This window comes from Poecilia reticulata, chromosome 10 (assembly GCF_904066995.2).
Source record: "Poecilia reticulata chromosome 10, P_reticulata-male-v2, whole genome shotgun sequence".
NCBI classification, from domain to species: domain Eukaryota; kingdom Metazoa; phylum Chordata; class Actinopteri; order Cyprinodontiformes; family Poeciliidae; genus Poecilia; species Poecilia reticulata.
The window spans coordinates 7,800,355-7,813,386 of NC_088839.1; the positions used below are offsets into that span (position 1 = coordinate 7,800,355).

The following is a 13,032-nucleotide window of genomic DNA, read 5'->3' on the forward strand; positions in this document are numbered from 1 at the left end:
CGCCAAAGAAAACCTTTCAGCTGCCGATGTGACTACAGTACCTGTCTGTGTACGCTGTGTTTTTGGCTGATGGATATAAACCCACTCTGGACATTTTTTAACTTCCCTTTCTGTTGCTTCAAACTTGGGAGCAGCAGCATCGCCGCCTGAAAGCAAACCGCTGCCTTGGATATTAACCAGAAAGGTCTGCTGTGACAGAGTTCAAATTAAAGCCTGTCTGGTTGTTTTTGCTTGACAGCACTCATTTGCTTTGCAGGAGCCTGTCCATTTGCTTTGCAGGAGCCTGTCCTCGTGGGAAAATGGGGCATCTACTGCTTAGGTTCCAGATTAATGAAAACGTTAGCAGCTATTTCTGTGTGAGGGGCTGATTCACGCGGCCGCTCTGCCGCGCCCAGTTTGTGTGCTTCAGATTTTCTCTTGGTGTAAGCTACGACTTTTGAATGTGAGCTCAGGACTTCCACATGTTTTGATACCTCGGTTTTAGACTTCGTCCACAATATAAATGTGCTCTGTTGGGATTTTATGTGAAGAAAAGAACAAAAAAAGGATACATGGTTTTAAACTCTATGGGGAAAAATATACTGCTCAAAAAAATAAAGGGAAGACTTAAACAACACAATATAACTCCAAGTAAATCAAACTTCTGTGAAATCAAACTGTCCACTTAGGAAGCAACACTGATTGACCCGACGAGGGTCCCCGTTGTCAATCAGTGTTGCTTCCTAAGTGGACAGTTTGATTTCACAGAAGTTTGATTTACTTGGAGTTATATTGTGTTGTTTAAGTCTTCCCTTTATTTTTTTGAGCAGTATATATATATGTATATTTATTTTTGTATTTGTTTTCATCCCACTTTACTCTTATGCCCCTAAATGAAATTGCCTGCAGCCTTCACATAGTTAGTAAGTAGAGTCCACATGTGTGCAATTTAGAGTTTATACGGAGGACTGAAAGTGACATAAATACTAACATCAATACACTTAAAGTGTTCCAATTAATTTTTAAAAAATTGAATTTTGTTTCATGTTTGATAATTTAATTGACTTTCATATTTACTTTTTCAGTTTAGTTCCAAGAACCCATATATTTAAATTACTTATATATTTAAATTTTACCAGTGAAATTAGCCATGTAATATCCACCAAACATGTAGAGAAATGTGTGCAAAATGCTTTACGGTAGATAAAACTAACACGGCATATCCAGGTTGCCACATGGTAATGGCTGCATCATGATGTGGGACGCCTTTTTACCTGAAGATAGAAACATTGGTTAAAAAAAAACTTGTCGGAGGCTGCAAAACAACAACTGTGATCACACAGTGATTCAAATCAGAACATGTGATGGAATGGCTCAGTAAAAGTCCACACGTAAACCAAAGTGAATCTGTGGTCAGCACTTTAAAATTGAAGTTCAAAGAAAGTTCTGTTTGATCTTTTAACAAAATCAATCAAGAACCAAAATCTGTTTATTAAGATTTTATGATTATGGATAAAGTCACGATGTTTGGAGTCGTGATTACTGGGTCACAGCAGGACAGAAAAGCTTCATCCAACCAGCCGCACATCAAATCTAAACCATGTTCGCCAGGTGTGCTCTTGTCATCCACATCTTATACTTACTTTTAAACGAAAACATAATCTCCCGTTGACATGGGATAAAGGATTTTCATGTCCTATCAGTTTTACTCTCTGAGCATCTTTTTGCTCATGTGCCATGCAGATTTACATCTACACTTGAAGCAAAATTAGGGATTATTTTTGGGATAAAACTCTTACTACTAACACTAATAATAACTTCCATATTTGGAGCCAACATATTTTTAAATGTTACGTTTGAGATCTGGGGGTAAAAAAATGACTCAACCTTTTTGTTTTGGCTCCATTTGAAGAGGCATTATGACGCTATTCAGTTCTTCTCAGCTAAATAAAAGCGAGCGCGGCCCGACGCGGGATGGAGGGTCTGTATCAGCTGCCTCCTGCAACATATTGTTGGGTTAAATCAGTGAAAATTTGTCTCCTTTGGACCAGAACAGACAGATGTGCTTAACAGAGGGGCGACCTTGTGATTGAAGAGAATCTGCTCCAGTTCGTTTGGTACAAAGTCCGGTTCTTTTGGGGAGGTGTGAATGAACTCTGATGCTGACCAGATAAACACTTCAGTCTCGGTTCGATTGAAGCGAACCCCGGCATGGTTTGAATGCATATGTGAACACCAAGCAAACCGGAAACCGCTCCAAAAGCAGGATGTGGACTACAGCGCAGGGTATTCTGGGTAAATACAACCAAAACAACACAAGAGTCTACCACTAGCACGAGAAATGACTTGTGGTCTTTTAAAAAACCCACTAAAATCCATTTTTGTTCACACTTGTGAAGAAGGAAGTTGCACAAAGTGTCTTCTTCAGAGGTTTTTGTGTCATCTCCATCAGTAGTTCTTGGTGCAGCGCCTCCGCAGGACAGGAGGGGAACAGGTTTTTCAAAGGGTTTAGTTTGTTTGACACAGTGCAGAGAGAAATTGAACCACACCAACTAAAAATGTAATAAACGTTGCAACTTTGGTCTCCAATCGAATCGAGTCTACCGGACTATCATGTATAAAAACACCCTTACCTCTGAACACCACATTCACACAAAGCAGTAGACAAAAAGGAGAACTCATGGCTAATTATGCTATCTTTATTCTGGTTTATCCTCAACCACTAATGCTGCCTCATTTTTACAGTCGGTCCCATTGGACATTGTTGGAGTCAACACAAATCAATGTAAGTTTAGCCACTAAAACTTAAATCAATCATCAGTTATGCCAAGACAACTTTCTAACCTTCACTTTAACTTGGTCATATCCCCTGGATACTGGATGAAGACCTTGCTAAAACATAAAGTCAGCTTTAAGGTCTTCTCAAACACAGAATGAACATTACAGATTTTCTAAAGTTCTGAGCATTCATCGAAAACCGTATCGCATGAGTCAGTATTTTCTTGGGGTGGTTACCCATCAGATTCCAGGGCAGTGGTAGTGTATCCATGGTGTAGGGATAATGAGCATTGGTGTGCAGGGTTTGAAGCACGGCGGTCTCATGCCCGGCCTGCGTGATTATTGTTGTGTAAGTAGAGTCATCCTGTGGTGAACCGATTGCCTCGCTGCTTCTTAACACGGTCTGAGAAAGTCACATCAGCCCTGCAGTGTGGTTCATCGGCAGGACTGTCATAAAAAAATAAATAAATACACTTTTCATGCTTTGGCGCTCAGCTCCAGGCTTGTTAACCTCAGTAAGCAATTAAATATTCATTAACATCAGATCAATCTGTTACTGTGCCCAGGAAGAAAAAAAATTGCTTTGAAGAAGAAAAACCTTTAGAAGCAAAGCATCAATCCATCAGTTTTTCCAGCTTGATCGGTCAGAGGGTTTTGGTCAATGTTGTTCCGGAGGTGTGGCAAGCATCGGATATGTCAGGGCGAACACATGAAGGGGAGGAAACCGCGCGTCGACTGTTAATGCAACATGCATGTTTGTGGGACGTGATTCAGAAAGAATTAGCATGCTAAACTCCGGCCTGGGTTTTTCTTTTTTTAATTCAACATTTTGGCAAAATGGGACTGAAAACGGCTGCAGCCATCAAACATTGAAGTAGTTTGATGATGATGATGTTGAATAGACCCTCTTCTCTTGTTTTAGTTTAAAGTTTCCCATTTCCTTTCCTTCCCCAACTCCTCTCCTGCCCTACTTTCACACTCCTCTCACAGTTTAAGAGTTTCACTCTCTACCTCTTTCCCTCTGCCTCCGATGCTTCGACATGCACCCAAACTGAAGCTTCACCCCCTGACAGGAAATTTACTGCCACTCAGATATGTGTCTTTTTCCTTTTTTTAATGGCGTATACCATCAGTTGTACAAGAAGCCAGGTTGGCTGCTTTGTTACTGGCTGCCTTATTTTTCAATAAGAAGACACATATTCCAACATGCATGAGTAATTCTTTTTTTCTTTCCTTTCTGGCTTGTGTTATCTGACAGCCTGCAGTGCCCAAAACCTTTTGAAATATTAATCTGTCCATGGTTTCTTATGCAAAACTGGTTTCAGCGTTGGAGAGCCGCCGTTCTGGGGCAAAGGAAAACAGAAGCCCCTGGCGCTGGGCTGCCCGAGGGTCCTGGGACGTCTCAGGGTGTTCTTGTGTGTCACGTTCAACCTCCAGGCACATAAAAGTGTCACAGTTTGGGGCACGGGGGGTGAGGCAGTACAATTGCAGTCTCACACGGCCCCCCGAGGTACTATCGGATACTTTAGGGGTACCCAAATATGCGCTGGAGCGAGTCTGCATGCGTCCCAGAAGGTTCAACGTTCCCTGAAATAGGTTTAGGAGAAAAGTGTTTTGTGATGGCCTAAATGTGAGAACAGCGTATGAGGAAAAAAAAACAGAGCAGGAGTGAACATGCTGTTTGTGGGCTGTGGCGTGTTTCTGTCTCGGTTTGAGTTAATTCAGCAAAGGAAATGAAGCCACTGAGTTAAGCCTTCTGATTTCAAGAGTCAAGAGAGTTAAGCAGCAATATGCAATAATGAACAAGATTTATGCCGTAAGAGAAAAAGGGGTGAAATGGAGGTAAAGAAGGAGCAAAGGGGCAACTGCAAATCAGAGATAAAGTGACAGAGTTGAAATGTGTGTGTGGCCTTGTACTTGGTATATTGTGAAGACCATTTTCCTAACACATACTCTGTTGTTGGGTTCATGGCTTCCATAAGGAGCAAACCCAACAACCAAAAGAAGTGGTGTTGGGTAAGGATCTGGGCTAAGGACTAAGGTATGAATTGAGTTTGGTTTGGTTTAGGTAAGCCTGGCCATTGCCTTACTACACAATGTCGCTTAATTTTCATTTCCCATTAGTGCTCAGTCTGGGTCTTCTCCCATTGACTTGGATTCCCTCTGGTAGGATATCTACCAGGCCAAACAGCAAACAGAAGGAGAGTTTGTGAACGATGATTTTGATTTTCTGGGAAGTTTTAGCAAAAGCAGCGAAGGAAGTGAACAAAGCCATTCAGTCCGTGTTGGTCACACCTCCAAATATTGAATTAATTTAAACAGCAGCCTCCTTCAGCGAGGCACTTTTCTCTTTGCAGTGGAGAATGGTCGTTTTCAGCACAGGCGTCAAAACATCGAACTGGCGCGTTAACATACTTCACAGACAAACTTCAACAGAGTCCACGCCTCCAGGAAGCAATCGTTTCTCAATAGCCGAGAGCCCAGAGCCTCTGGACGAAGCGAAGCGTAGAACAAGATGCTGGTTTGTACCAGGCTATGTCCTGCTAATGGTTAGGTTTAGGGTTAAGGTCATGGTTAGGCCAAAGAAATTAATGAACAATTAACGGAAGTCAATGTAAACTTCTTGTGAAGATAGAAAGACATACTATGTGTGTGTGTGTGTGTGTGTGTGTGTGTGTGTGTGTGTGTGTGTGTGTGTGTGGGTGTGTGTGTGTGTGTGTATGTGTGTGTGCGTGTGTGTGTGAGAGAGGCAGGCCTAGTTTTAGTGTGTGATCTAGGCCATTATCTGTGTTAGCACTGATGGGGCTCCAACAGGCTCTGTGGATCCTACATAACAATACTTCTTATGAGCTTGTACTTGCGTCTGTGTGTGTGTGTGCGCGTGTGTGTTAGGTGCAACATGCGTTACCCCCCACACCCGTATTAATACCATTGTGTCATAGATAATGCACTCATGCGCCCCGGCGCCCTACCCCTTCTGTTTCTCTCTAAATTGTATGTGTTTTTTTTTCCTTGCTCCAAACCTGGTCTGTAATTATGTGTAAGAGTGTTTAGTGGAGTGTTTCTTTCCGTGTGTGTGCTTCCTCACGTGCAGCTGCTCACTCTTGCTGTATCACATTTGTCGTGGGTCCAGCCCTCCAACCCCCGCCTCTCCAGCAGGGCCCTGGGGGCCTTCATTATGTAAGAAAGACGTTACTGCAGAACAGAGGCGGGTAGATGACTCCGGCAGGCCCCTGCTTCAGTGCAGCGAGCGCAGACCTCCAGATCGCTCGCTCACACACTGGCACGCATAAAAAGAGCCAGACATGTGAACGAGATCATGCTGAAAAATTCAGACCTTTTCCAGGAGAAACCCCATAAAAATTTTTTTTTAAAAAGATGCACAAAATCCTCAGACACCCTCCATCCTTCACGTCCATACACCTACTCTAACAGTCCTTGCGGCCATCTTAAATAACTCTCTCTTGTGTCTTCGTCCTTGTTCCATGTGTGAATCCAGCGGTCCCCTTCCCCCTGGCCCACCGGCTGACCATGAAGGAGGTGTTCGACTCGGAGGGCCGTCCGCGGGTGGACCTGCTCAAAGCTCACCTCACAAAGGAGGGCCGGCTGGAGGAGGCCGTGGCCCTGCGCATCATCGATGAGGGCGCCGCCATCCTGCGCCAGGAGCGCACTATGTTGGATATTGAGGCGCCAGTCACGGGTAAGGAGCTCCAGTCAGGACTGGGGTAAAACAGAGTAAAACAGATCTGTGCAGCAGAAATGAGACGGTAGGTGTCAACGAGAGAGCAGTTTATGAACTTTATCTGACGTTAGCAGTTAGCTAAAAGATGTAGCTAGCTTCATAAAAGGGACCGACTGATGTAGTATAATATAAAAATGGACTTCTTTAAGCTATACGCCATGTTATAATGTTATTCCCTTGTCAAAAACAGACCTGGAGTGTCACTTTGATTCTTTCATGCATGTTTAAGAAATCCTTTAATCTCCATGGCAACCATTTGTACAAAACGCCTGGGTGGAGCTAGCTCTGTCTTCGAGGACCGCGCTCCTCCTGGGAGCTGCAGTTTCCAAACCTCCACCTGACAGGACAGCCATCCCCCACTGAGCTCCTTCAGACTAGCCAGCAGCAATTAGCTCATGAGCTGAGCTCATTATAGGAACTATTTCTCAGTGAAACGTTTGTAAAAATGTTAATGTGTTTAATAGGAGCCATGTCATGATGACTTCCTGAAGGCGGAGCTTCAGAAAGAGCAGGAGTTTCTTAAAGAGACAGAGGCCCAATTTAAAGGCATTAAATTGCAAATTCAAACAAAGCGACATTACTTTGCCAGTGTTAGCATTGGTGATGCTACATGCTTTCCAGACAAAGAAATGCAATCCTTACGCACACTGACAGTGGAAACAGCTGAACATTCATGAGGGGTAAATATTCAATGTGTCAAGTTGGCATTAGCTTGAATATGTATGAGTGGAAGATAGTTATTTCCTGCTTTTATTTAGCACCCAAGTAAAATTTGGATTGACTAACTCTGGGTTTTAAACTGTAAACATGTGACACTGAATCAGCTCCAATGCCACAAAACCAGTGTACTTGTGGAGGGGCTTGATTAGTGATTTAATTGTGATTGGTGGAAGTATTTGTTATATGCTCATGACAGGGTTGTTTCCTCTTGTGTTCGCCGTTGAGCCCCAAATTATTCACAATCTTTTCTCTGTGACGTTTGTCTGTCATTTAGACACTTTATGGCCTTTATTAAATGGAGAGCGGTTCAGTCCCACTTCGCTGAGTGAAGCAGTGGATTTGGTCATCTGTGCATGTGTTTCCCGGCCTTGCTAATGTTTTGAGTGCAGGATAATGTCGTGGGAAGGACGACAGAGTGAGAGAGAAATAAAAACAAAAACAAAAAAAACGTCTTACAGAAACAAACCGGCCAGTCAGACTCAACCTATTGACTCTGTTTGGTTAATGCACCTTTGCGTCTGCTTGAGCTTGTGTGTGTGTGTGCGTGCGTGTGTGTGCGTGTGTGTGTGTGTGTGTCTGTGTGTGCGTGTGTGTATGCAAATGTGAGCAGTGAGATAATTTTGCGTGGGCCGCCGCTGCCCACGCAGTGTGGGAACATCGCTCAGCTTTCACAGGTACAGATCCCCAGGGACAAGGACAGACAGACGGGCAGATGGAGAGACAGCCGATCATAAGCAGCTTAGTGCAGAGGTCCGCCAACCTTTTCGCTCCCGACGAGCGGCATATTGATTCCTACCGTCAGGTTCCTCCTCTTCCGCGCAGGCTGTGATGCAGAAAGAAAGTTTTCCTGCCTGAGCCAGGAAAACGCAGATAAACTTTAGGTGCAGAGATTGAATCTGGTTAAGATATTCAGGATGTCAAGTAGGCTGAGGGCTGAAACTTGAACTGACAGGCTTTGGAAAAGTTTGTGAGAGGAGACTTGGGTAGAGTCTGAGGAGACCACACACAGGTCACTGCCGATTGCCAGGTCAAATGAAAGTAAAGCCTTTTGGGGCAGGAGCAGACATTAAAGTGGGAGACAGACAGACAAACAGAGAGGAGGAAGGAAAGAAGCGGGCATCATAAAACGCTGAGGAGGGGAACTGTGACATCAACGAAAAGTGAAGAAAGAGACCAGACAGATGGCGATGGTGAGATTTGAGCCGACAGATTCTGCAGACAGACAGTCCTGAGGTCTTAAACATGCAAATCGATCTGCGTGTGCATTCCTCTGTCTGGAAAACATCTTAGAAGTTAGAATTATTTATGTGAACTGTGAACCTAATTTTTCCTCTATAAATTATATTTATAGAGGAAAAACTTGAAATTGTTTTGCAAGTTCTATGGTTGCTAATATTTATTTAGAAGTCTGCAACCTTTCACAACAGCTCTGTAAAAATGCTGAATACAAACTTATGTGTTTCAATATAGATTGAATCACAAAACGTTGTTATAGTGGTTTTTAATAAAACAATTACAATGCATTTCCACAACAGAATGACAATAAAAGTACCAGTAATGTATTTTTTTACTCTATTTCTTCTTGTCATTCGGTTGAGAACTAAATGCTTCTTTTGCAACTTCATTTTCCACAAATGTCAACATCCCATAGACAAAATGTATGCATTCTCTTTTACGTTGTTTTTGTATTTTAAAGCCCGAAAAATCGGGCTTTAAAAAGACTCTTTAAAAGCGACAATGAATTTTCTATAGCAGATGTTTGTCAAAATGACAAGTCACGTAAACTTTTGCAGCTCTAAACAAGTGCAGCTTTATGCGTACTTATGTGCATGAATGTATGAATATAGAATGAAAACACATCATATCACATGTAAAAAGTATAGAACAAAAATCCTAAATTAAGCCATAAGTGACTTAAATTGATTAGTTCTGGTTCCTTATTACTCCTTAAACCCATTTAGTCACTTTATATCAAATTTCAGTGCATCTTACTGGGATTTTATGTAGCAGACTAACTCTTAAGTGGTTCATTTTTGTACAGTGAGGGGAAAAAATGATCTGAAAAGTGTGGTGTGTACTTCTATTCAGCCCCCTTTACTCTTGCACTGCTAAATACACAGATTTAGAGCAACCAACTCCATTGAGAGGTCACAAAAGAAGTAAATTTATGTTTCTTAAAGAAGATACATAAAATAAACTGCATCATGAAGACGGAGGGACACAGCAGACAGGTCAAGGAAAAAGTCTAGATGTAAGTCAAGTTCAGAATCTGTGGCAAGAATTCAAAGTTAAAGCTTGCTCTCTTTTTGAGCTCATTTGCGCTGAAGGATGGCCCAAAAAGTTAGTAGTTACATGTGCGAAGCTGAATATAATTGCAGCAAAATACATACCTTCAAATTAGGACGCACTTTTCAGAATTGTACTTGTGAATAAATGCAAGCCATGTGGCCTTTTCCTCTTAGTTCACAATTATCTGCTACTCTGTGTCGGTCTGTGGCATAAAACCCCTCTGAAACACAATGGAGTCTGCAGCAACACCACAAAATCTGGTTCAAGTAGGTACGCACTTAGTCCAGGTACTTGTCCACTGATTCTTTTTTTTTTTTTTGTGAAATAGAAGCTTAATACAGACCAGTATTTCCAAAACAAATGGGAAATATGATCCACCGTTTATTTGCAATTGAGTTTAATGAGTTTTAAAAATCCATAAATGAAGAAATCAAGCACACCCTCATGCTTGATTTCTCCTGTTTGTGAGTCCGATGAGTGACGTTTTCAGATCGGCAGTCGGGACAGATACGGCTTTACTGCTGCGGATGAAAGCCGGCCCATATGGAGCCGGTGAAGCAAAAACACTCCCACGTCTGTTAGCTGGATTGTTCACATGTGCCCACTGCTGTTTCCACAGTGTGTGGAGATATCCATGGCCAGTTCTTCGACCTGATGAAGCTATTTGAAGTGGGAGGCTCTCCTGCCAACACACGCTACCTCTTCCTTGGGGACTATGTGGACAGGGGCTACTTCAGTATTGAGGTGAGGAACGGTGCAGCCAAGAAAATACTCGGTTGAATCTAGTCTTTTCCGGCTGTGCGTTCAGTCAGAAAAGTTCTTTGCTCGGTGTGCTGCAAACGCAGTGACCGTGCAGGAGAAACAGTGCTAGTGGTGTGCAGTCCCTGAGGTTTACTGTGTGGTATCCTGGGGGAACCTTAGCCCCCCTCATTGGCACAGTTTCAATACTGTACTGTGTTATGTAACATAATACATGATATAAGTCCTGACAACACCAGCCCTGTTTAGCCCACCTTAATCAAACTCTGGTCTGTTTGTATTTGCCGTGGTCGCACTCGCTTTTATGGTGTGTTCATGTCTGATAGTCTGGTAGACTCGATTAGACTGGGGACCGAATTTGCAACATTTGTTCCATTTTCAGCAGGTGCGGTTCACTTTCACACTGCACCATGGCAAACGAATGAAACCCTTTGAAAAAACCTGTCCCCCACCCCACCAAAAACAACTGAAGGAAATGACACACAAACCTCTGAAGAAGACAATGAGCACAACTTCCTTCTTCACAAAATGGAAACAAAAATAGAGCTGGATTTCTCTTTTGTCACTGTGGTGTGGTCCAAAAGAGCAAACTCTGGTCCACCTAAAAACCTCGGTCTTGGTTCGATCGGAGTGAACTCTGGTGCGCTTCGAATGCATATGTGGGCCAAAGCAGATCGTGGACCTTTCCAAAAGCAGGAAGCAAAATATAGTGCAGGGCATTCTGGGTAAAAACAACCAAAACAAACGTGAGAGCCTTGCACTAGTGGGAGAAATGGCTAGAGGTCTTTTACCAAAGACAAAAGAGAAATCCCGCTCTACTTTAGTTTATATTTCACGAAGAGGAAAGTTGTGCTCAGTGTCTTCTTCAGAGGTTCTTGTGTCGTTTCCTTCAGTGGTTCTTGGTGCAGTGCACCCACAGGTGACGGGTGGGGACAGGTTTTTCAAAGGGTTTCATTGTTTGACGTGGAGCAGTGTGAAAGAGAACTGAAAATGGAACAAATGTTGCAAATTTGGTCCCCAGTCTAACCAAGTCTACAGGCCCATCAGATGTGAACACGCCATAAATGTGACCACGGCATGCACATGCAAGAGAAATGCAACCTATCAGCTTTGACTGTAAGCTGGTTTTAGGACATAAAGTTAATCAAAAACTGCGTATTTTTCCACCACTTTGGCGGAAATGAGCACCAGATCTCCAATGTGACTTAAACCCACAATCTGCAAGCCCGTTGAGCAACAATGGAGTATGACATGGAGAGTATTTCGAGCCGAGGGAGCGATATTTAGGCCACCTTGTTAACACTTTCCAAGGGCACCGAGGCGAGGGACTTAATGTAGAGCAGGGACGACACTGTGTGAAGGTGAGAGAAGATCCTCTGAGTCATTTGTGGGGCCGGCTAAGCAAAAGGACCGAAGGAAAGAAAAGAAAGAAAAGGGTCGGCGAAGATGTCACACGGCCGTTTTCAAATAAATTTTCTCCTGTTAACCTAATGAGCATGGTCTGATTCGGGTCGATTCCTGTCAAAGAGGGCTGTTTGCGAAGGATCAGCTCGCCTCCAGCTCGGTTAATTATGGCAGTATGGCTTGCTCATTCAGGGGAGGAAATCCATGCAACAGCTCAGTCGTGATTCTGCGCTGAGCTCCGAGTTTATAGTCCGGGTTTAATGATGGGAAGAGAAAGGCTCAGACTCTGCCTCATGCAATTAGCCTTTGTAGCAAGACTTGGTTTTACTGAACGTTTCCTTAAAGATAAGGAGCAAGAAATTGCTTAGCTTAGCATGAATAGACACGGGAGGCCGATACGCCTGTTAGCATGGTTATCTACAGGAAAACACTAACATTTTAACAATTACTTCATATGTTTTGAACATGCAGTGATGATCAGAGAGTTGCATTAATGCCATATTAATTGTAATTATACAATTAAGCCATCCTGTTTTGGGCTTGTTGACAATATAACTACTAAGCATCTTCAGTGAAGTTGAAAAACAGTAATCTGGTGCTGAAGTTCCTTTCATAAGTCCAGCTGGACATCTGACCACTCTCATCACAATTTCCACAACAGATTCAAATTGGTTGGTTTCCTTGCATAAACCCACCTGCTAATCATATTCCAGAAACATCTGACAGAGCTTGATTTCTGCTTAACACTAGCCTGATTTTGCCAATTCAAAACCAGTATTTGTGTCTGTGTGAGATATGGTTGTTCTGTTCGAACAGCCAGTTGTGTCAAAGTTTCACTCATCTGTCCCCAATGGTTATCTTAGAAGAGAAGAAACTGGAAAATTCAAGTGCAAACCAGGAACAACCGAGGCTTAAATCCAGTACAAACTGAAAGACGCTGAAGTGAATCGAATATCTAGCTTTCTGCTCAGTCTGCCACCAAGTTATGAGGGAGCTTTGGTTGAGTTCAAGTAGGGTGGACAGGAATTGGAAATTAGCCTATGTGCTATAATGCTTAAAGACAAGGCCACTGGTTTGCACCAATGTGTTTGTGTTGTCCATATTGAATAAGTAAATTCAGAATACATTTAAAACGTGCTTATTATCATTTGTTTGTCTACATTTGGGTTGCATAGGATTGGACATGGAGCCCCTAACTTAAACACAGCTGAATGTCCCAACCAGAAGCCGAACCTTCTGGAAAGGCCTTGATCAAAACCCTAATGACATATTAAGAGTCAAGAAACCAACCAATTAAAAAAACAACAACAACTCTTTGATTTGTTGATGGCTACATAACTGTTGTTTCTCTTCAACTTGTT

General features: G+C 42.8%; 1 protein-coding gene across 3 annotated transcripts in view; it reads left to right on the forward strand.

Annotated features, from left to right (window-relative positions):
* Positions 1-13,032, forward strand: part of LOC103471056 (protein phosphatase 3 catalytic subunit alpha-like) — a 53,918-nt gene that overhangs the window by 15,995 nt on the left and 24,891 nt on the right. For all 3 annotated transcript variants that reach the window (XM_008419847.3, XM_008419845.3, XM_008419846.3), the window contains exons 2-3: positions 6,257-6,457; positions 10,128-10,252. In XM_008419847.3, the coding sequence (XP_008418069.1) occupies positions 6,257-6,457; positions 10,128-10,252 (326 nt within the window). The remainder of the gene's footprint in view (positions 1-6,256; positions 6,458-10,127; positions 10,253-13,032) is intronic.